The following is a 21,654-nucleotide window of genomic DNA, read 5'->3' on the forward strand; positions in this document are numbered from 1 at the left end:
GCCACAGCCTAGTGGTGACTCTGGAGACGAGGCTTGCCTGCAGGTGCCTTCTTATCAGGAGAGACGGGCCGAGAGTGCTTGTAGGCGCAGATCCAGAAGGATTGCAGAAAGACAGTTAGCAAACCAGCCTCAGGTGGCTCGAGGGAGAGTTTCCCTGATTTAAGTGGGAGAGAGGCTTGAGTTTATTGCATGAGCCCTTGGTGTGATTGCTGTTGCTCTAGCTCCTGACATCTTGTTACCTTGCTACCTTGTTATCTTGACCTAGGACTGGACCTTTGTTACCTCTTGGCTATTGTGACCTCGGACTGTTTTGACCACGCTGCTTTCTGGCTTCCTGACTTCGGCTCGTCTTTCGGCACGCTTCACTTTCTGCAACCCCGACATCGGCTTGTTTCCTCGGCTTGCTCTTAAACTGCTTCTCCACAAAGTTTGTTTTGCCTACACATCTTGGCTGAAGGCTTGGTTATCAGCAGAAGTCAGAGATTGCTGGCAGCGATCCTGGACATTTAACACTACTCAAGAAGGACTACTCAAGAGGGACTATAGTCCATCTTTACCCAAACCAACACACAGCTATAGTACTATGATTCCACTTTAAATGTCATGATTCCATCTTATGGAATGCTGGAGTTAGCAGTTTTAAAAGTGGTATTTAAATTCTTAAAGAAACCTATGGCCTTGCCAAACTACTTATACCAAAATTCTGTGGGATTTTGACATGGCTTTTAAAGAAGAATCATAGTGCTATAATAGTGTCATGCAGAAGGACCCTAGATAATGCTCTTAATTTGGCTTCAACTGATTGTTTGTACCTAATAGTGCTGGTGATGCAAGCCAATACTGAAGCTATATACTCCTACTAAGGCAACAGGTAGCTCATTGTGTGTCTGCCAGTCATTTCTCTGTAGGAGGGATGGAGACTGTGTGGCCTTCCAGATGTTGTTGGACTTCAATTCCCAGCAGCCCTAACTAGCATAGCCAGAGAATGTCATCCAACAACATCTGGAGGGCCATGATTCCCACATCTCCAATACAGAGAGAGGAAAAAAGACAATTGATTCTGCACTCCTACATGCAGGGTAACCTCTTCAAGCATGCAAGCTCCCTCTTGGGATATCAGCCTAACCACAGATCATCAACCATAACATCTGACCAGAATGAGGTAATATCCAGCTTGACACAACCTTCACCTTCATCTTTTTTAATGGACACAAACTGCTGAGACATCCTGCTCCCTGAGCATGCTGGATTCTTCTCTCTTTCATAAGAAGGTTGTCCAGGAGGCAACAGATATTTTCTGTTCACATTCCTGGCATGACAAATGATCAGCAATGAGGCTTATCAATTTTCCACAGTGAAAAAACTGTTCTATTGGAATATTATATTTTGTTTTTCCTATGCCCCTAGGGTCTCATATTAGCTGCACACAGTTTCTCATAAAGCTGGCTAATTGTAAGAGAGGTCCTCTGGAAATATCACACGCTGCTGCATTGCTTAATTTCTATGCATTGTGGTACTCCAGGGAAAGCAACATCATAAATTGCTGTTTTGCTAAATTGCCTTCAGATTAAAGGCTTATACAGTATGGTAATATACGGCTCAGGAACAGCATTACTGTATCATTCCAGAAGACATTTCAGTTCAGTAGCATGACTACAACATTGTTCAGGTGCAGATTTTTCAGGATCTCCTCACTGCAAAGGTTTTAATAGGGTTCCTTTATTTTCTGGGAAGCAGCCCTCTTTTTTAGTGTCATGGGAAACTTAAAACCACACCCAAGATCCACTAGGTTGAAATACTGAACAAATTCTACTCAACACTTACCACTCTGGCTAGCATAGGCTGGCAGCACTTTTGAAGTGGAGAAAAGCACATGATTAAATGATAAATTGCCTTTCTATATTTATTGACATATATGCTTCTCTTGCAGAATAGGTACCACTCTTTATTCATACTGGCTGGAATTCACTATTCATTGGAATTCATTGAAGTGGTTTGTTTTTGCCTGAGATGACAGGAAAGGACAACACTCCACCTCCTTCTCTCATTTCCCCAATTGCTGACTTCATTCAGTGCAAACTACTTTTCTATTTTGAACTCAGTCTGCAGTAGTTGAAGTAAGCTGAAGACAAAGGAGGAAAGTGGGACGAGGAGAAACGAACTGGGACATTGTAAAAGATGCTGAAAAAGTGGGACAGTAGAAGATTAATCATGACTGTCTCTGCCTAGATAGCAGAAGATTGTGGCTGTTCTTGCTCTGATGCATCCATAACTGATTCATATTCACAATAAGCTATGTATTCATGACTGTGGCACTACTGCCATGATAGTAAAAGTCCCCAGTCCTGCTTTACCAGGCAGCAGCTGCTGTGAGTGATGGAGACTTGTTCTCCTATTGATCTGGCCACAGCAAATTGATGTTTCCACTTTCCTCCCACCAGCATACCAGTGCAAGGAGGAATTGTGACAGGCATTCTATTATTGATTGTTGCACCAGAGATGGCTAGAGGGAGAGGGTGGAAACATCAGTGTGCTATGCCCCATCTGATAGGACAACCATCACTTGCAGTGGCAGCTACCTTGTAATGCCTAGGCAATCTAGATTCTCTTACTGATCCTCTTGTAAAGCAGGATGGGGGAGGGAATGCGCCAGGAGTAAATAGACTGGTGTAGGATCTTGGCCTATATTCAATATCTTAGTTTTATTTTAAGGAGATCAAGGTGGGATACACTGTATTTTGCCATTTAATTCCTGGAGGAACTTTGTGAGGTAGATTCAGAAGTGATAGCTGTCTTAGTTTGTTGCAGCAATAGTGGTAGTAACAAAGAGCCTACTGGCACTTCAAGATTAAGACATGTTATCTGTTGAAAGCTTCCATGGACTGCAAATCCTTTCATCAGGCACATCTGGGCTGCAGTCCATGAAACCTCATGACAAATAAAATTTGTTCAGTCATCTGTTTTTGTTTTTCCCTATGAGGTAGGTAGGTCAAGTTAAACGGCTCAGTGGTAGGGATTAAAGAATTGGTTCTTTAAGTTATTCATTCCCATAGGGAAGAAAGAATAATTTAATTAATTTCACCCCTTCTTCCAGCATGTCCTCAAATATTGTGTAGTATTCAAAGATATCCTCAAACAAGAAGGATTCTTTCTTGGCTGTTGCCCATCCTCTTGAACAGAATGGCCAATAGGACCTGTGCAGCCAAGTAAAGAGATCAGTTGTTTTGTTTTTTCTGACATGGGCAGTGCAAGCAATCCTTGTGTGTCTCCTTCCCCACCCACAATGGCACAGATTTGGTAGTGGCTGGTGGAAGGGATCAGCTGTGCAAGGATGACTGATCTTACTACTAGCAATATCAGAGAACACAAGTAGAGTGACATCCTTCCTTGGCTGCACTTCCCCTGATCTTTGCTATGTTGCATCCCACTCCCCACCATGATCATATAGTGACCAGCATGTTGTAAGACACTGCCAGGAGAAGAGGATCATTGTTGGCTATATTCTGATTGTTGGTGCATGATGTGGGCATCGTAGTCTCCCATGGATCCTCCAAAGGCTCTGGAGGATTTCATCATTAAACTCTGGCTATCATGATAGCCAGCAGTGAAACTCCTTGCTTGGTTGCTCCCTGCCATCCTACTACAGGGCTGTGTTATGAGGGCAGGAAAAAAATGACCCAGAATTTAGGAGGGGTGGGAGTAGACCTCACATCTATTTGAAGTCTTGAGTGGGGAAAAGTGAGAAACAGGCTTCAGGAGAATTCCTCACAGGAGTTAGCTGATGCCTGAGAAGACTTCCATTTTTTGCAAGTCTTCAGATATTATTTCTATCTCTACTCAATGAGGATTTGAACCTAGTTTCCCCCAGTTCTAAACAGTTTGACTACTGTCTCTCAATTCTGAGTTTACAAGGAGGCTTGTCTATTTTCCAAAATGTTTTTTTCCATTTTCCATTTTCAAAAAGACTAGGGAAGAAATCTAACACCATCACATCACCTGATGAGCCCCATTTGAGAGTCAGAAGACTCTTGTGTCATGGCCAGCCAAGATCAGCTCTCGGAGGATGAGGAGGAGGATGAGCCTCCTCCAGAGCAAGGGCTGATTGAGGCAACGCCAGGTGCTGTTCCTGCCCTGCCAGGTCCCAGCTGTGATCCTCCAGTCCCAGAGGAGGAGGTTCAACCAGGTCCTAGTGCCACAGAGAGGCTTCCTTCGGTACCACAGCCTAGTGGTGAGTCTGGAGACGAAGCTTGCCTGCAGGTGCCTTCTTACAAAGAGAGAAGAGCCGAGAGTTCTTGCAGACGCAGATCACAGAGGATTGCCGAGAGGCAATTAGCCAACCAGCCTCAGGTGGCACGAGGGAGAGTTTCCCTTACTTAAGTGGGAGAGAGACTAATGCTGGTTGCTAGAGTTTATTGCATGATCCCTCGGCATGATTGCTGCTAGCACTAGCTCCTAGTATCTAGATTCTCTGTTACCTTGACCTCGGACCGGACTTCATTATCTCTTGGCTGTTTTGACCCTGGACTGTTTGACTACGCTGTTTCCCGGTATCCTGACTTCGGCTCATATTCTTGACCTGCCCTCGGACTGCTTCTTTGCTGGGTCTGCTTTACTTCCACTGAACTAAAGGCTCTGTTATCAGCTACGGTCAGTATTGCTGGCAGCTTTCCCGGACATCTTGTCTCTATTACATCTCAAAGAGAACAGGTGGTCTCTTTGATTTTTAATATCAAGTTTTCCCTACTTTCCCATTCCTCTCCCCTGTTCCTGATGTTTGAAACATAAAGATAAAGAGATCTGAAGATCTTGAAAGCTCACACAGAATCTTGTTTCTTTTCTGTAAGCCTAATAAATGTATTCTCATAAAATGGATATGGGAGTTAGCTTGTCTTCTTCTTCCTTCCTAGATTTTCTCTGTGTGGTGAAAAATATTGGTTTCTCTAACATAGCAGTGGGGAAAGTGTGGCCTGTGCTCCAGTTTTGTCATCCCCCAAAGCCCCTTACACATCTCAGAATTTTTTTCAGGGTTAATTTTGAGATGCCCCAAAATGCAATAAAAGGATTTGAAAGGGCAAAGGTGCTGTTTTCTCACCCTCTCAGAACTTCCTCCAAAACCTTTTTTCAGTTGAAAACTAGCCAAAAATGTATGCCAGAGATGACATCCCATCACTTTCAGTATGCTGCTAAGTTGCCAGTTTGGTTCATGGAGATAACATTTGGTCACTGCTCTTGTGGCAGTTGCCCACAACTGCTCTAGTGGATAAAAAGCCTCCAGTCTCATTAATATGGTGAGGATGTATGCACACAATGCTTCCATTCTTGAAGCAAAGCTACAAAGCTTAAATTAATGTTCCAGTGTTTTGCCTACAGCCTTTATTGTATATGACCTGTGTGTGTGTCTTGTTTAGATTCATGAGCTATAAATCCTGAAGACATTTTTTCTCCCCTCACTGACCTCACATGCAAATCAAGATGGGGCTTTAAAAACAGTAACTGTTCTTACTGTTATTCCTTGGAGTCTTTGGTGCTGCCCTCAGCTTGTCCCTTCATCCCAGGAAGTGATAACATTTTTGAAAACCCATTATTAAAGTGAATGATGGTGAGTTTTAGTTTATGGTTCCTCCTTAAGTTCTCATTTAGCAAAAGAACACTCTCCTGCTTTGATCTGTGGTTTATATAGTCTGAGAAGAAATATTTACAGTCAGTTAATTTTTCTTTGCTCAAAGGTAACTGCTGCTCCATCTGTCCTCAATACTTCCACAGACCTTCCATGCTGCAATCTTTCTTTTATCCAAATAATAATAATAAAATTTATTTGTATCCCGCCTCTCTACAAAATGCAATCGAGGGGGTTTACAAGATTAAAATATACAGTCTGAACGCTCAAACCCCCCCCCCCAAAATACAATTAAACAATGTAGAATTTAAAACATAAAACATAAAACAAGAAGTGGTCTTGTTACTTACCACCAGGGAATAATAAATCTTGAATCCAGGTTTAGCCACTAAGTAGTCATCAGATTTGAAAGTTATCTTCAGTTGATTTGTTTTTGATGTTATTCTTGGAGGAGCTTCCTTGTATCCACACCATCGTCCTCGGATCAGCATGCTGATTTCAGAAATATCTTGCACTTCCACAAAATCGTATCTGTAGTCAGGTTGACAGGTTGAAAAGTGTGAGAATGTTTCTTATAAAGGAAAGGCTAAAATTTCAGCTTAAGGTCTTGGAATGAAGGAGAAGGGCAAAACTGCCTTTCAAGTATTTGGAGAGCGGATGACATTTAGAATGACTGAAAGCATAGGGAAATGAAAGGCAAATCTCAACAAGTATGAAATGTTCCTTCCATTGGTTTCTATCGGAGGTACTTTTTCAATCAATCTCACACAACCACAGAACTTCACATCACCACCCATCCATTAAAGTGATAGAACATTTTTCCTCCCCTCTGTCCTGGACAAAAATCCTTGAACAAGAGTGGTATCAGGGCTACATAGTATCTTCACACTACAGAAATATGACATTATTATTCCAGTTTCACTACTTTGCTTCCATCCTACAGAATCCTGGGATTTGCACTTTAGGAAGGGTTATTCAGAGCTCTCTGCTAGGGATCAATAGTGCGTCACCAGATTACAAACCCCAGGATTCCCAAGGATGCATCCACTGAAGTTAAAATAAAATCAAAGCACTACAACTGTGTAATCTGTAAGGGCCCTAAAACTATTTATCCAGACTTTGAGTTATTATACAACCTTTGTGTTGAATGGCAACCCTGAGCAACTGAATGCACATCCAAATTTGTAAGCAAATGAACATTCACATTTATGCACATCCATGGACTTGTATATTTGAATGAAAAATGGCACCACAAGTGCAACTCCGCAACCTTGAACTGAATGTGAACATTTCACATTGGGGAAAAAATGTAAGGGAATTCACACGAACATACGATGCCAACAGGATTTTAGCCCTCACATTTGTTTTTTATTTTTTGTTTTTTGTTTTGGCAATGTGTAATAAATAAAGACCACACTTTGGGCAGAAAGGATATTTGCTACAAAATGCACTGTTTTCTATGCAAAATGTTTTTCTGCACAATACTTTTTTTGTACAAGTCTCTCTCTGTATGTGTGTGTGCATGTGCACACATGTACAAATGGAGGGGGTTTTTTTGCAAGAATTGTGCAGAGGTGTGAAAAATTGCACAAAACATTTAATCTCAGCCAAATGGGTAATAATTTTCAGAAATAATCCGTCATGCATGTGAAAACACGATAAACAGAAAAGTACATCCCTAGGAAAAAGAAATGAGAAGGGGAAATGTTGGCATTTGTTTTCCTGGCTCAGGTAGCAGGAAAGCTTATGCTTTACAAAAAGGTAGGCCAATAAATTTTAAGAATATTGCTGTAGGGGATTATTTCAGTATTACTATCTACCAGACTGTCTGTCTACTCTGAAAACAATATGACAAGCAGACTAGCAGATGTTTTTCTTCAAAAATCACTACTACAGTAACACAAGGACCTGTCTTAAAATATGTCATATGACATTCAGGCATGCTTAAATTTATTCTTGGCAATAGGCTTCCCCAAATTCCCAACAGGAATTTGTAGATTATTTATTAGGGTCTAAAATTCATCCATATGTTCTCAATGCTCTGTGGAAGCAAAAGAACCATAAAGCAGCCACTGTGACTAGCAATATAGTTCCTCTGTATGCCCAAATGAATCCAAATTGTAACTTTGTTCAAAATAAACATTAAAAAGGAAAAAAAAAACCTCTGCATAGAGGTAATCATTCTAGGCACACATCATATTGTTCCTCATTTGCCCTTTCCCGTTCTTTTCCTGATGACTCAACAAACAAGAATGCAGATTCAATTGTGTAAAGACTGGATGGAAGTCTGGATGTCATATCACATAGGTCATATGTCACAGGACTGGCCTGAAACTATATCTTCAACCTTCAGAACTAGTTTCCTGGGTGGGAATTAGATCAGTAGCATTGACTTACTCACAATTTAAATAGTTGTCCCTCCACATTTGCAGCGTTGACTTTTATGGATTTGATTATTTGAGGTTTTGATTACTATGTTCCCTTTAGGAATCTCTAGTTCTTCCAGTGCAACTATGCCAGAAATTGATCATAGAGTTGTGTTGGAGAACCTAGAAGTTTGTAGAGAAAACACTTCTCTGGACATTTGTAGGTCCTCCAATATGATTCTATCACCAGCTTCTGGCAGATGCTGGCCACAGAGGACTTGGAGATACCTAGATAAGTGTTATCGTAGGTAAAAAAGAATAATTTTTTTTTAATTTGTGTTTAGGGGTTTCTTTATTCTTAATCCCAGTGAATGTGAAGTGACCCCTGTACTTGTAAAACTAAAACATATGCAGGAAGGGTTATGTTTGATCCATATATCATCAGAAACAAAACCTTGCTATCACCTCTCATCATCTGTTGCCTGAGGCAATTGCCTCATTCTGCCTTATGAGTGTATCTATGGGGTGTGTGTGAATACATTGACCCTCCCCAATAAGAATTATCCTCTCTAATAAAATTTTCCTTCTATCTTCAAAATCCTAGCATTACAGAGAGGGAGACAATGAAAATCAGTCACACACAGAATTCTTATTTTCCCTGTGTATGCATCCTCTTGGTAACTTTGCCTGCCACTTTTCTGGAGGATACTTGAAACGCCTGCTAAGGAAAGGAGAAAGGAGGACAGCTATTTCCTTATAAAGTGTTGAAATAAGAATATAACTGAATGTGTGAATGAAAATATACTCATCAACTAAACAATGCAGTGACCAGGGATGGCATCTCTCCTCTAGATGCCTCTCTGGAGTCAGTAATGGTCTGGATGAGGGAAAACAGACTCAGACTGAATCCAGAGAAAACGGAAGTACTTGTGATAGGTTCCCCGGGTCCGGGTTTGGAGATTTGTCCACCTGTCCTAGACGGGGTCACGCTTCCCCTGAAGGACTCTGTTCGCAGTCTGGGGGTGCTCCTGGACTTGTCGCTCCACCTTACATCTCAGATGGATGCGACGGTCAGGAGCGCCTGTTATCAGCTTCGGTTGATACGCCAGCTGCAACCCTATCTGGGCCGGGGGACCTTGAAACAGTGGTACATGCTCTGGTAACCTCTCGATTGGATTTCTGCAATGCACTTGTACCAAACCTGGAAGCTGCAATTGGCTCAGAATATGGCAGCAAGACTGGTCACTGGATCTTCCAGGGCCAGCCATATAACACCGGTACTCAAAGATCTACACTGGCTGCCTATTAGCTTCTGGGCACAATACAAGGTGTTGGTTATCACCTATAAAGCCCTAAATGGCTTGGGCCCAGGGTACTTAGAGGACCGCCTCTCTCCATATAATCCGCTCCGCACTCTCAGATCGGGTGAAAGACATCTTCTAAGAGTTCCAGATGCTAGATGCGCCACCACTACACAAAGGGCCTTCTCCATCTCGGCCCCTAAGCTCTGGAACTCGCTCTCCGATGAGCTCCGCTCGACCCTCCCCCTAGACCAATTTAAAAGAGGGCTGAAAACACATCTTTTCCAACAGGCATACCCCCAATAGTCCTGTTGTGATTCCTCTCCCCCTCACCGTCTGTTGTTACATTGATATTACATCCTGCTAGCTTGGAATTGTTATTGTTATTGTTATTTTTATACCATGTACTTGTTATTTTGTGATCAATGTTTTTTATTCCACCACTGTAACCCACCTTGATCTTTGGAAAGGCGGGCTAGAAATAAAGCTTTTATTTTATTATTATTATTATAATACATCAAATGGAGGGGGCATGATGTCTGCATATAGATGTAAAGGGGGGAATCACATGGGTAAAAAAATTGAGAACCACTATTTTAACTCCATCTTATGGAAAACTGGGATTTGTAGTTTTACAAGGTCTTTTGCCTTCTTTGCCAAAAAGTGCTGGTGCCTCCCAAATTACAAATCCTAGGATCCTGTAGGATGGAGCCATGACAGTTAAAGTGGTGTCAAGCTACAGTGTAGCTGCCCTGTATGTTACTGCAGTGGTAGAAGTTTGGGCACTGAAGGAAAATTTCATTGAGGGGCAGAATCAATATGGGAAGCAATGGCCTCATTTTGTACCCCAACACCCACACCCATGCTCTGCCTAATGTTCGGCCAAGCCTTGTATCTTAGTCTAATCTTCCAGTAAACTCAGGTTACCACCAAAAAAGCTTGCTCCATTTTCATAAACTATTTTTGTAATCTTTGTGAAGAGAAACACTACTGGTATTTTGTTTCTTCAAAAGATCTGCAGAACAATATATTTAATTCTGACTTTGCATGGGTGGTTCCTCCACTAGGGCATCTCCTTGCCATCATTTTGGAGTGAGGTGGGCATCCTGCCCATAAGTCATCACTGTGTCTTTGTGTGGTTAATAGGTCACACCTCCCCATCTATGCTACCTCCTTGCTTTTGGAAGTAAAAGCAGTACATTATTTTTGCATTCACTTAAATCCACAAGTAAGTGTTTTCTGTGTGGGACAATACCGCTCACTGAGAATGAATATAGGTTCAAAACACACTGCAGAAATAATCCACTTTGAGACCATCTTAAATGCTCTGGCTCAAAGCTAGGGAAATCTGGGAGTTTTGCGAAACATTTCATCTTCTATAGCAGAGAGCTCTGGTGCCACAATAAAGTACAATTCTCAGGATTCTCTAGGACTGAGCCAGATCAGATAAAGCGGTCTCAAACTGGATGATTTCTGCAGTATGTTTTGGACCACGGTATTAGCACTCATGGAACCATATTAGAGTGAAATAGGATACCTGCTGCTCCAGAAGCTAAGGCATGAATCAATAGATTCAAATTACAAGAAAAAAGATTCTGCCTAAATATTACAAAGAACTTGACAGTAAGAAAGGTTCAACTGTGGAGTGGACTGCCTTGGAGGGGGCTGGACATGTTAAAATAGAGGATGGGTGGCCTTTTTTTCAGGAGTACTTTAGCTGTGTATTCCTGGATGGTAGTGGGTTAGATTAATGGACGTTATGATCAATGCCAACTATGATTCTATGTGCCAGGCTTACAGTTTGTCTAGTTCATAAATTTCTTTTTTCTCAGTGTCCCAGTTTTGTTTTACAAATATGCAGGTAACATTTTATGAAGGCATTGAGTGTCTCCATCCTCACCTGCAGATATCATTCTCTGGCTCCTCCAGTCCAAACTGAGGATCAAATACCAGCTGTATCCTTGCATTCTCTGGTGAAAGGAGTTTCCATGTCAATAGCAGGTTTCTAGGGTAGCTCTGTGGGAATCGAGGACTGTGGATGGAGCCATGTTCCCAAACGTTGATTGTCTCTTCTTTCCGGTACAAGGCTGTGAGGTGATTGCTCTCTGTTAGTAATCACAACTTGTAGAAATTAGTATGTGGTTCAGAACAGAATGGGGAAAATTGTTTTTAAAAGTTTTAAACCATCATTTTATAATACACTGGACATTAGTTTATAGGATCTGAAGAGCTATCAAGCCTGAATTTATTCATGTTCTTATCCCCCCTGCCCAACTGCTCACTTCACTATATCCCAGTTCTGCAAAGTATGGGGTTTCTTTTTAGTCTACATAAAAATGTGAACATATTTATGTATTTTTTTCAAAATATACCTCTATTTCCAAATATTGAAACATTTGTCAAATGTATATGTTTTTGTGATTTTTTTTAAATGTACACTTTTTAGCAATTTTTTCTCTCATAAAAACGAGTTCATAAACCTTTCCCCAAAACGTATTACTTTTAAAGTACTCAGTGTCTGAAAATTTAAGTGTTCAGTGTCTGAAAAGTACACATATTTTCATGTGCTGTTTTTGAAATGTGTACATTTTTCAATCACTTTTTTGCAAACTGTGGAAAAGGAAAGATTTCAGTTTGTCTGTTCTAGTGTATATTCAGGTTTAGGGAGTTCAAAATGCAAACCAAGCAAATTTATCACCCATTCTTATCCCCTAGCAGCTCCCTGTGTGATATTGTAGTTGTGAGTCTACAGACTAGGGGTATAATTCATCACTAGTTTAGCTCGGAAAGGACACAATGAATAATATAAGCCATTTTCTTCTTGTTGAGACAGAGTTTGAAAAGTGCACAATTTTCAACTGCATCCACAAATGCACAAAGGCTATGACTACATCTACACTGCACAAATAATCCAGTTTGACACCACTTTAAATTCCATGACTCAACGCTATGGAATTCTGGGAATTGTAGTTTTGTGAGACATTTAGCCTTCTCTAACAGCTCTGGTGCCATAACAAACTACAGTTCCTGGATTTCCACAGCATTGACCCATGGCGGTTAAGGTGGTGTCAAACAAGATTATATCTGCAGCGCAGACACAGTTTATGTGTGGTTTGGGACATTTGGGCAAAATTTGGATGTAATAGTTTTAGTTCAGAAAACAGCATTTTCTGTTTTTGGTGCAGAAAATGCTTTTATGGGAGTTGTAGCCCTAAAAAGTAAATTTCCCAAGCTCTAGAAAACCTAAGGAATAGTTTCTATTACAGGAAAAGTGCAATTTATTTATTTATTTAGTTTTACTGGGTCCATAAGGAACCTAACTATAGTTAAGACTGGAATTTGGCACTGATATTTAATATTTCACATCAAGAAACTACTTGTTAGACCAGATCAAGGGCCATCTAAAAATGGAAACTGCCTTATCCTAAGCCAGACCATCCAAACACTGAGTTCAGTGTTGTCTACTACCCACACTAAAGGTAGTACTTTGAAATGCATCTCCCGTTGCCACTTAATGTAATCTTTTAAAACTGGAACTGTCAGGAATTTAATTTGGGAACTTATTGATGGATTGACTGAATATATATCCTACCTTTCTTACACAAATGAGACACAAGGTGGCTCATCATAAGGTTAAAACAGATGCAGATAAATTACTTTACAAACAAACAAACACTCTCCCCAGAGCTATCAATGCAAGCATACTAAAGATTATCATTTTACCATACAATTAAACTGACTGTAACATTTAAACACTAATGAATTAAACACATTTTAAACACGGCAATTTTAGAAAAGCAAAGCACAAATCCATCAAAGATCTTTCTTAAAAGCAAACCAGTTGTTAAAATTATCCTAGCCATGGGCTGTACTCTTCATCTATGGTCCCCTACCCATATATTTATTACATAATATTATCAATCATTAAACCAGACTCTACCAGCTGAATATCCTTTCCTTCTTGGGAGAGTCTGGACACTGTAAAGTAGACTGGGGTGGCTGGAGATTTCTATGTCAGGTGTGTGATCAATCCACCCTATGTTTTATTCTAGACTTTAAGGGAGCTGGACCTATATTAGTGATATGGTACAACACACTGGATATCTCCTTTAAAGTATGAAACTACATCTCATACTTGGAACCACTGACCACTCCCCTAGATCTTGCACCTCTGGAGCTGTTTTTTTTCTTTGTGACCTTCAAAAGACTTTAGATATACAAGGTATAGCTTTTCAAATAATGAAGCACTATTTTCTCCAACAGAAACCAAATAGATGTCTTTGGAACAAGATACCATTAGCCTTTCCCTGCTGTTTAATTTCAGCATTGGCCCCAACAGATTCTCTAAAATCTTCAAGGTGTCACGGAACCCTTTGTCCTATTGTTCTTAAAAGTCAACCATACTATGAATCACTGTCTCCTTGGCCAAAGTCAACTGAAGTGTGATTCAGATGACATCTGTCTGCTAAGTAGCTTCCCATCATTATTTCCCACCTTTGTTCTCAGAGCAATTAGGAACAAGTTGAGACCCATGTTGTTTTTTATTCTGTTCTTATCCTGTCTACTAGCCAAAGGACTTACGCATGGCTTGAAAGCTTCCATTAAAAACACAATAACAACAAAAACAGAGTTGATCAAATAAAAACACACATTATCAGCATATATTCTGTTCCCTTGTTTTCTAGGTGTACTGTGGCTGATCTGTACATTATGTTGTACAGCAATGACACAAAAAACAGTTTCGGGGGAAGGGTAAACAATCCAATCAAAACTGTAACATTTAGAAATAGTAGAGTGGTGGTGATGGATAACTCTGCTCTGAAATGTTGTTTTATCTGAAGGGGGAGAGATTTAGGGCCTCCACAAAAGGGGGAGAAAATTTTAAGAATGTTTCTTGGGAAGCATCTAAAACAATTTCAGGCTGGGGCTACTTAGGGATGTTTTCTGTGGCTTTGGTAGCAAGTCCTTTATTTTTTCTCTTTCCATTTAGCTTTGACGACTGACTCTAGTATCATTTTAGGATACAGTGTGCCTGCATCATACTCAGGCGCGCCATATGCGGCTTCCAGCATATGCTGGAAGCCGCACCGGAAAAAAAGCCTCCCGCACCCCGGAAAGAGTAATGGGGCGTGCCGTGGGCACGAGCCCCATTACTTCTTATGGGGTTTGAGCTTACGTGTTTTTCTCTTATGCGGGGGCGGGGGGCGGAATGGATCCCCCGCATAAGAGAAGGACCCATGGTACAATCTTGCCACAGCATACAAGCATACCACAGGTGTCAGGTTTTCAAAGAAGAGAAAGGACATATGTGTGTGTGTAGGGTGGAGAGATTCCACCAACAATGTAAAAAAAACACATTTTAAGGTATGTTTTAATCTGTAAACTGTTTAATTGTATTTTTTTGGGGGGGGTTATTGAGATACGGGATTATGTATTTTAACGTATAAACTGCCCCGGTTGTGTTGCACAGAGAGGCAGGATATAAATAATATTATTAATTATCACACCTTCTGAACACAATCTGAGTCTTTTCAATCAATTCAGATATTTATCAGAGTGTTTTCTTCCCTGTTAACTCATCACCTTCAATGCACTGGTACTGGGGGTCAGCTCAAGTTATCACTCCTACACAGTTTGCATGGGCCAAATAAAACATCCTCCCTCTGCTCTCAGGATGAGTAGACCTAATGATGCAGAGACCAGTCCTTGGTTTTGATGCCAACTGTCTATATGATATCTGGCCGCTTAAGCACTGAACCTGCTGTATACCCCCACCTTGCAATGGTTTAAAATAACTCATCTTGGCGGGGTACAGACCACCCAAAAAGGGCAGTCTGGCCACGCCATGTTTTGCTCCGCGAGGACAAGACAAACCGCACGGCTCCCTCACGGAGCAAAAAACCCCCACAAAAAGCAGGATCTTTTTGCAGCACCATAATGATGCTGCAGTGCATCAAAGGTGCACTCACGATGTCATTATGGTGCCGCAACATGTGGATGCTAGGCGTCCATCGTGTCAAAATGGTGGCGCCCATCTGTACAGGGCACCACCATTTTGACGCCCTTGTCACATGCTAGGGGTGAGGCACATATGGGCAGTGCGCCCTAGGCCAACCCCTAGCATGTGACGAAGGCACACTTTAGGCCCGTCTGGATCGGGTCCTTTTGTTCCAGATCTTCCCAGAAGATCTAGAGTCCTCTTCTGTTTACAACATGTCCACTGTGCCATCTGCTGCCATGGGTCACTTGCTGAACGGTCAGAACAAGGTACCCAGCCATGTGATGGACATTGGGTGTCATGTTCTGACCTCAGAGTAAGCAACTCTTGCCAGTGTGGAGTGGCATAGCAGAACACACATGTGAACAGCTAGCAGAACACACATGTGAACGGTGTCGCAATGGAGTGCTAAAGTAACAGTACATTGGGGTAGTTCCAGGGACAGAATACTCCAGGTGTATTCTGGCTTGTGAAGACCCAGCTCTAGGGTCACAATTCACAAAGCTTCATAATTTGATACACTTGTCATATACATATCTCGCTCTATGTCTCGGTCATCAGCAATGACAACAGATGGCATTTCTCCCCGCAATCAGTGTCTTACAGCAATAATGGACTGGATGAGGGAAAACAAGCTCAAGCTGATTCCAGACAAAACGGAAGTACTTACGGTAGGGGCCCCCAAATCAGGTATCGGCTGCAACCTCCAGTCCTAGAGGGGTTCACACTCCCCTCAAAGGACTGTGTTTGCAGCTTAGGGGTGCTTCTTGACTCGTCACTTCAAATGAGAAATCAGGTGAATGTAATGGTCAAGAGTGCCTGTTATCAGCTCCGGCTGTGCCCTTTCCTGGAATGGAGGGACCGCGAAACTGTAGTACATACACTGGTAACCTCAAGACTTGATTTTTGCAATGTGCTCTTCATGGGGCTACCCTTGTGCCTAGTCCGGAAACTTCAACTGGTGCAGAATATGGCAGCCAGTTTGATTACAGGAACAACTAGGAGTGACCATATTACACCTATATGGTCACTCCTATGCCATTCAGCTTCAATCGGGCTTGGATGATACTGATTTTCTAGACCCATTTCAAACTGGCTTTCGGGCAGGCTAGGGAGTTGAGACTGCCATGGTCGCCTTGGTCGATGATCTCCGTCTGGGCATGGACAGGGGAAGCGTGTCCGTGTTAGTGCTCTTAGACATCTCAGCGGCTTTCGATACCATTGACCATGGTATCCTTCTGGAACACCTGAGAGAGTTGGGAATCGGGGGCACTGTGCTCCAGTGGTTCCGTTCCTACCTCTCGGGTAGATTCCAGATGGTGCAGCTGGGGGATGTGTGCTCCGATAAGAGGGCCCTTACATCTGGTGTCCCTCAAGGAGCCATTCTGTCCCCCATGCTATTTAACATTTACATGACACCGTTGGGAGAGATCATCCGGAGACACGGGGCGCGGTGTTATCAGTATGCTGATGACACCCAAATATGTTTCTCTGTGTCTCCGACTGATGCAGTGACCAGGGATGGCATCTCTCCTCTAGATGCCTGTCTGGAGTCAGTAATGGTCTGGATGAGGGAAAACAGACTCAGACTGAATCCAGAGAAAACGGAAGTACTTATGATAGGTTCCCCGGGTCCAGGTTTGGAGATTTGTCCACCTGTCCTGAATGGGGTCACACTTCCCCTGAAGGACTCTGTTCGCAGTCTGGGGGTGCTCTTGGACTCATCGCTCCACCTTACATCTCAGGTGGATGTGACGGTCAGGAGTACCTGTTATCAGCTTCGGCTGATACACCAGCTGCGACTCTACCTGGGTCGGGGGGACCTTGAAACGTTGGTACACGCTCTGGTAACCTCTCGGTTGGATTTCTGTAATGCGCTCTACATGGGGCAACCCTTGTACCAAACCCAGAAGCTTCAGTTAGTGCAGAACATGGCAGCCAGACTGGTCACTGGATGTTCCAGGTCCAGCCATATAACACCTGTTCTGCGAGATCTACACTGGCTGCCTATTTGCTTCCGGGCACAATACAAGGTGTTGGTTATAACCTAAAAAGCCCTAAATGGCTTGGGCCCAGGGTACTTGGAGGACCGCCTCTCCCCATATAGTCCGCCCCGCACACTCAGGTCAACCGGGAAGCAATTTCTGAGGGTTCCACCCTCGAAACGCTCTACAATTGCACAGAGGGCGTTTTCTATCTCAGCCCCGCAGTTATGGAATTCGCTTCCCGAAGAGCTCCGCTCGACCCCCTCCCTCGACCAATTCAGGAAGAGACTCAAAACCTTTCTCTTCGAACAAGCTTTCCCCCAGTTGTAATCGCTTTTTCTACCCCCCCTCCTTTTGCACCTGCACTTTGGCTAGTTTTTGTAAGGTTTTTAATCTGTGTTTTTAATTCCTTGTTTTAATCTCTGATTTTGTTTTATATTGTATTGTTGATATTTATCATTTGTTGCTCTATGATGTTGTAACCCGCCTTGATCTCATGGAAAGGCGGGCTAGAAATAAACGATTTATTATTATTATTATTATTATTATTATTATTATTATTATTATTATTATATTGAAATCACTCCACTGGCTGCCTATTCATTTCCGGGCACAGTGCAAGGTGTTGGTTATTACCTTTAAAGCCCTTCATGGCTTGGGCCCAACCTACTTAAGTGATCACCTTCTTCCGTACAATCTGCCCCGTACCCTCAGATCCTCTGGGAGGAATTTGTTGCAGTCCACAAAGACCAGATTGACGGTGACCTCCCAGAGGACTTTTTCCGTGATCGCTCCCAGTTTATGGAATGGCCTGCTGGATGAGATCCATCAAATTGCCAACCTTGAGAGCTTCAAGAAAGCTGTCAAGACAGATCTCTTCTGGCAGGCCTTCCCGGAAAAGATCTCGGCCATGTAACGCTCCCTCCACAGACATATACAAATTAAGACTCTGCCCACCATTATTTTATTATTGTAGTATTGTTTTTAGATTTTTATCTGTAATTTTAATGGATGGAATTGTTTAATCCTTTTTTAAGGGGGGGGAATTGTATATATTGTATTTTTTTAAAGGTTGTACACCGCTTTGATTGTGGAAACAAAAAGTGGGATATAAATTAAAGTTTTATTTATTTATTTATATGTGTTTCTAACCACACCCATTCCCACTAGGACCACCACAGTTGTCGATTAACTCATTCTTATTCTAGCATCTTATTAATAAGGCATAATTCAAAAGACAAGAAGCAATTTTCTCTACAGTCTGGGTTCCTCTTATCAAGATGAAACCTTGAGGATGATTACCATTTCCCGAATTTCAAACACAAGACAAACTTTCCTCTCCTCAAATCTCAGGTAGCATTTTTATTACCTTAGATAGGAGAAGCATTTTCCTTAAAGTAAAAGTGCAATCACTCTTTCTCAAATGGTCTTCTCAGCTTAAGGCAAACTTTCATTCTACAAGGTAATAGTACCTTAAACTCTTTTAAGTTCTATGATCTTGTGAACCTTTTAGCTAGATAAGGTAGAAATGCCTGGCCTTAGGTCAGCCATAGGTTAATTGTGTGAAGAAGAGACAGAACTTGTATGTCAAATATAATATGAATCTATGTCAGGAGGTTATGACTCAGATCCTCACATCAGAGAGTGCACTGACACTAACTGTGACTTCCATATAAATCACTATTAGGATAAGTATAGGTAATCTTCCTGTTTAAGTTCTCCCTATCAAACCAAGTTATGCATGGTAGGTTTCTTAGGACAGAGCTCTGTCTGCATATGATCTGTAGAGGTTTGTATGTGATGGTTGCACTGGTGAGAGGCAGGTGGTGTTTTGCTAGCCATTCTGGCTGGAATCCTGTTGGTGACATACATGCATTTAAGTGTGATTTCTCCACCACACATATGCCTCTTTTTCAGGGAGTACACCCTTTGCATAACATCCAAAATTTCTCCCATAGCAATAAAACTCTGCTTCTTATCAGTAGGGAGGGGAAAGAGTTTGGAGACAATTCAGTGGATGGTCTTGGGAAACAGGATGGGAGACTGCACTATGTCTCTAAGTGCACAACCATTTCCTTTTGTCCTTGAGCTGCAACATGAAGAATAGAATCATAGCCTTTGAAGAGACACCAAGGGATATCCAGTCCCACCCCTGTCATGCAGGAAGACACAATCAAAGCACTCCCAACAGATGGTCATCTAGCCTCTGTTTAAAAACCTCCAAAGTAGGAGACTCCACCACACTCCAAGGCAGCCTATTCCTCTGTCAAACAGCTCGTACTGTCAGGAAGTTCTTCTTAATGTTTAGGTGGAATCATTTTTCCTGTAGTTTGTATCCATTCATCTGGGTCCTAGTCTCTAGAGCTGCAGAAAACAATTTTGCTCCTTCTTCCATATGGCACCCTTTCAAATATTTAAACATGGCTACTTTGTCACCTCTTAACCTTCTCTTCTCCAGACTAAACATGTTGCTCTCCTCTGGACATGGTCCAACTTGTCAATGTCCTTCTTGAACTGTAGTGCCCAGAACTGGATACAGTATTACTGGTGAGGTGTGACCTAAGTAGAATAAAGTGGCACTATTACTTCCCTCGATCTAGATACTCCTATTTATGCAACCTAAGGATCACAATAGCTTTTCTAATTGCTGCTCCACACTGTTGACTCATGTTCATCTTGTAGTCCATTAAGACTCCAAAATCCCATTTGCATGTACTGCTGTCAAGCCAGATGTCATAATACCTGTTCATTTCATGTTTACTGCCCAAATGTAGTATCCTACAGTTCTCCCTGTTGAAATTCATTTTGTTAGTTTTGGCCCAGCATTCAAATCTGTCAAGATCATTTTGAATTCTGTTCCTATTGTCTGGGGTATTGGTTACCACTCCTAATGACATTTGGGCGGGTTACAGACCACCCATTTGGGGCAGTCTGCGCTCGCCCCTTTCCCTGGTGTATTGGGGCCTCAGTGGCTAGACCGGCAGCCGCTGAGGCCCCGATCCGCCGCTTTCTGGACTGCGGAGAAGCAGCAAAAGGCCGCTTCCCCGCAGCCTAGAAAGGGGTGTCCTTGGGCTTCAAGCCCCAGGGACACCCCGCGGCGGTGGGGAGGAGGAGAAAGGGGCCACTTGGCCCCTTTCTCCTTTGCGCCTCTGGGCGCAGCTGTGTGAAGGCTGCGCCCAGCGGCGCAAACCAGGAAGGAGCTCTGATATGGGCGCACTAAGTGCCCTGACATTGAGCGACAACGTCACATCCACGCTGCCCCGTGTAGAGGCGGTGCAGTCATGACGTTGTCATGGCGGCGACCGTGTGGAATGGCTGACGCCATTTTGTGTGTGTGGAGTGCGCACTAGGGTTAGGGGGGTGCGGAAGCACCGCCCCATCCTAACCCTAGTACGCGCTCTGTGCGTACTATATGGCCCGTCTGTAACGGGCCTTAGTCTCTCCCTCTCAGCCTCTCCAAGTAGCTGTCAGCTGGGAAAGTTTTGGATGGGGCACAAAGAAATACCTGTGTCCTGAGGAGGAATCTTGGCCTCTGAACTTTAGCTATAAAGGAGCTATTGAAGGAGTTGATAGTCTGTTTTGCAGGGATAGCTAGCTCCTTTAAAGTTTGGACATGAAGTCTTAACCATCAGTTTGAAAGAGGTTAAAAGCGTGAAACATCAGAACTCAGAAACATTCAGGCATGAGAAATGTACAAATGTTTTCCAGATGGAGTAGAAGATGCAGCAACCTGGAGAAATGGAATGGTTCCCAATAGGCAAAGGAGTCAGGCAAGGCTGTATATTGTCACCATATTTGTTCAACTTGTATGTAGTCCTTTCCAGGCAAGCATTCTCTGAAGATGCCAGCCATAGATGCTGGAGAAACGTCAGGAAGAAACTCTTCTAGAACATGGCTACATAGCCCAAAAAAACCCACAAAAAACTAGGGATGCTGGCCATGAAAGCCTTCGATTTCACATTGTAAGCAGAAAATATCATACAAAGAATAAAGCTAGACTCAGAAGAAGGAGAAGTGAAGATAGGAGGAAGGAACATCAACAATCTAAGATATCAACACAATATTAATAGCTGAAAACATGAACGACTGGGAACAAATGCTAAGAAAGGTCAAGGAAGAAAGTGCAAAGGCAGGCTGCTACTGAACATAAAGAAAAAAAATATTAACCACAGAGGTGGTTACACATAAATTTGATTTTGTCAATGAGGAAATTGAAACAGTCAAAGATTTCTTGTACCTGGGATCAAACATCATCCAGAATGGATACTGCAGTTAAGAGACAAGAAGAAGACTAGGAATGGGAAGGGCAGCCATGAAAGAGCTAGAGACGAGCCTAAAGAGTAAAGATACAACCGAGCACCAAAGTTAGAATCATACAAGTCATACT

At 42.4% G+C, this 21,654-nt stretch overlaps 1 protein-coding gene across 1 annotated transcript in view; it reads right to left on the bottom strand.

The window, feature by feature from the left end:
- Window positions 1-21,654, bottom strand: part of PDGFD (platelet derived growth factor D) — a 206,538-nt gene that overhangs the window by 58,966 nt on the left and 125,918 nt on the right. The window contains exons 2-3 of the mRNA XM_042456090.1: window positions 11,185-11,389; window positions 5,968-6,148 (exon numbers count right to left, since the gene is read on the bottom strand). Coding sequence (XP_042312024.1) covers window positions 5,968-6,148; window positions 11,185-11,389 — 386 coding nt within the window. The remainder of the gene's footprint in view (window positions 1-5,967; window positions 6,149-11,184; window positions 11,390-21,654) is intronic.

The sequence above is a fragment of the Sceloporus undulatus genome, chromosome 3, assembly GCF_019175285.1.
Source record: "Sceloporus undulatus isolate JIND9_A2432 ecotype Alabama chromosome 3, SceUnd_v1.1, whole genome shotgun sequence".
Lineage (NCBI taxonomy): Eukaryota > Metazoa > Chordata > Lepidosauria > Squamata > Phrynosomatidae > Sceloporus > Sceloporus undulatus.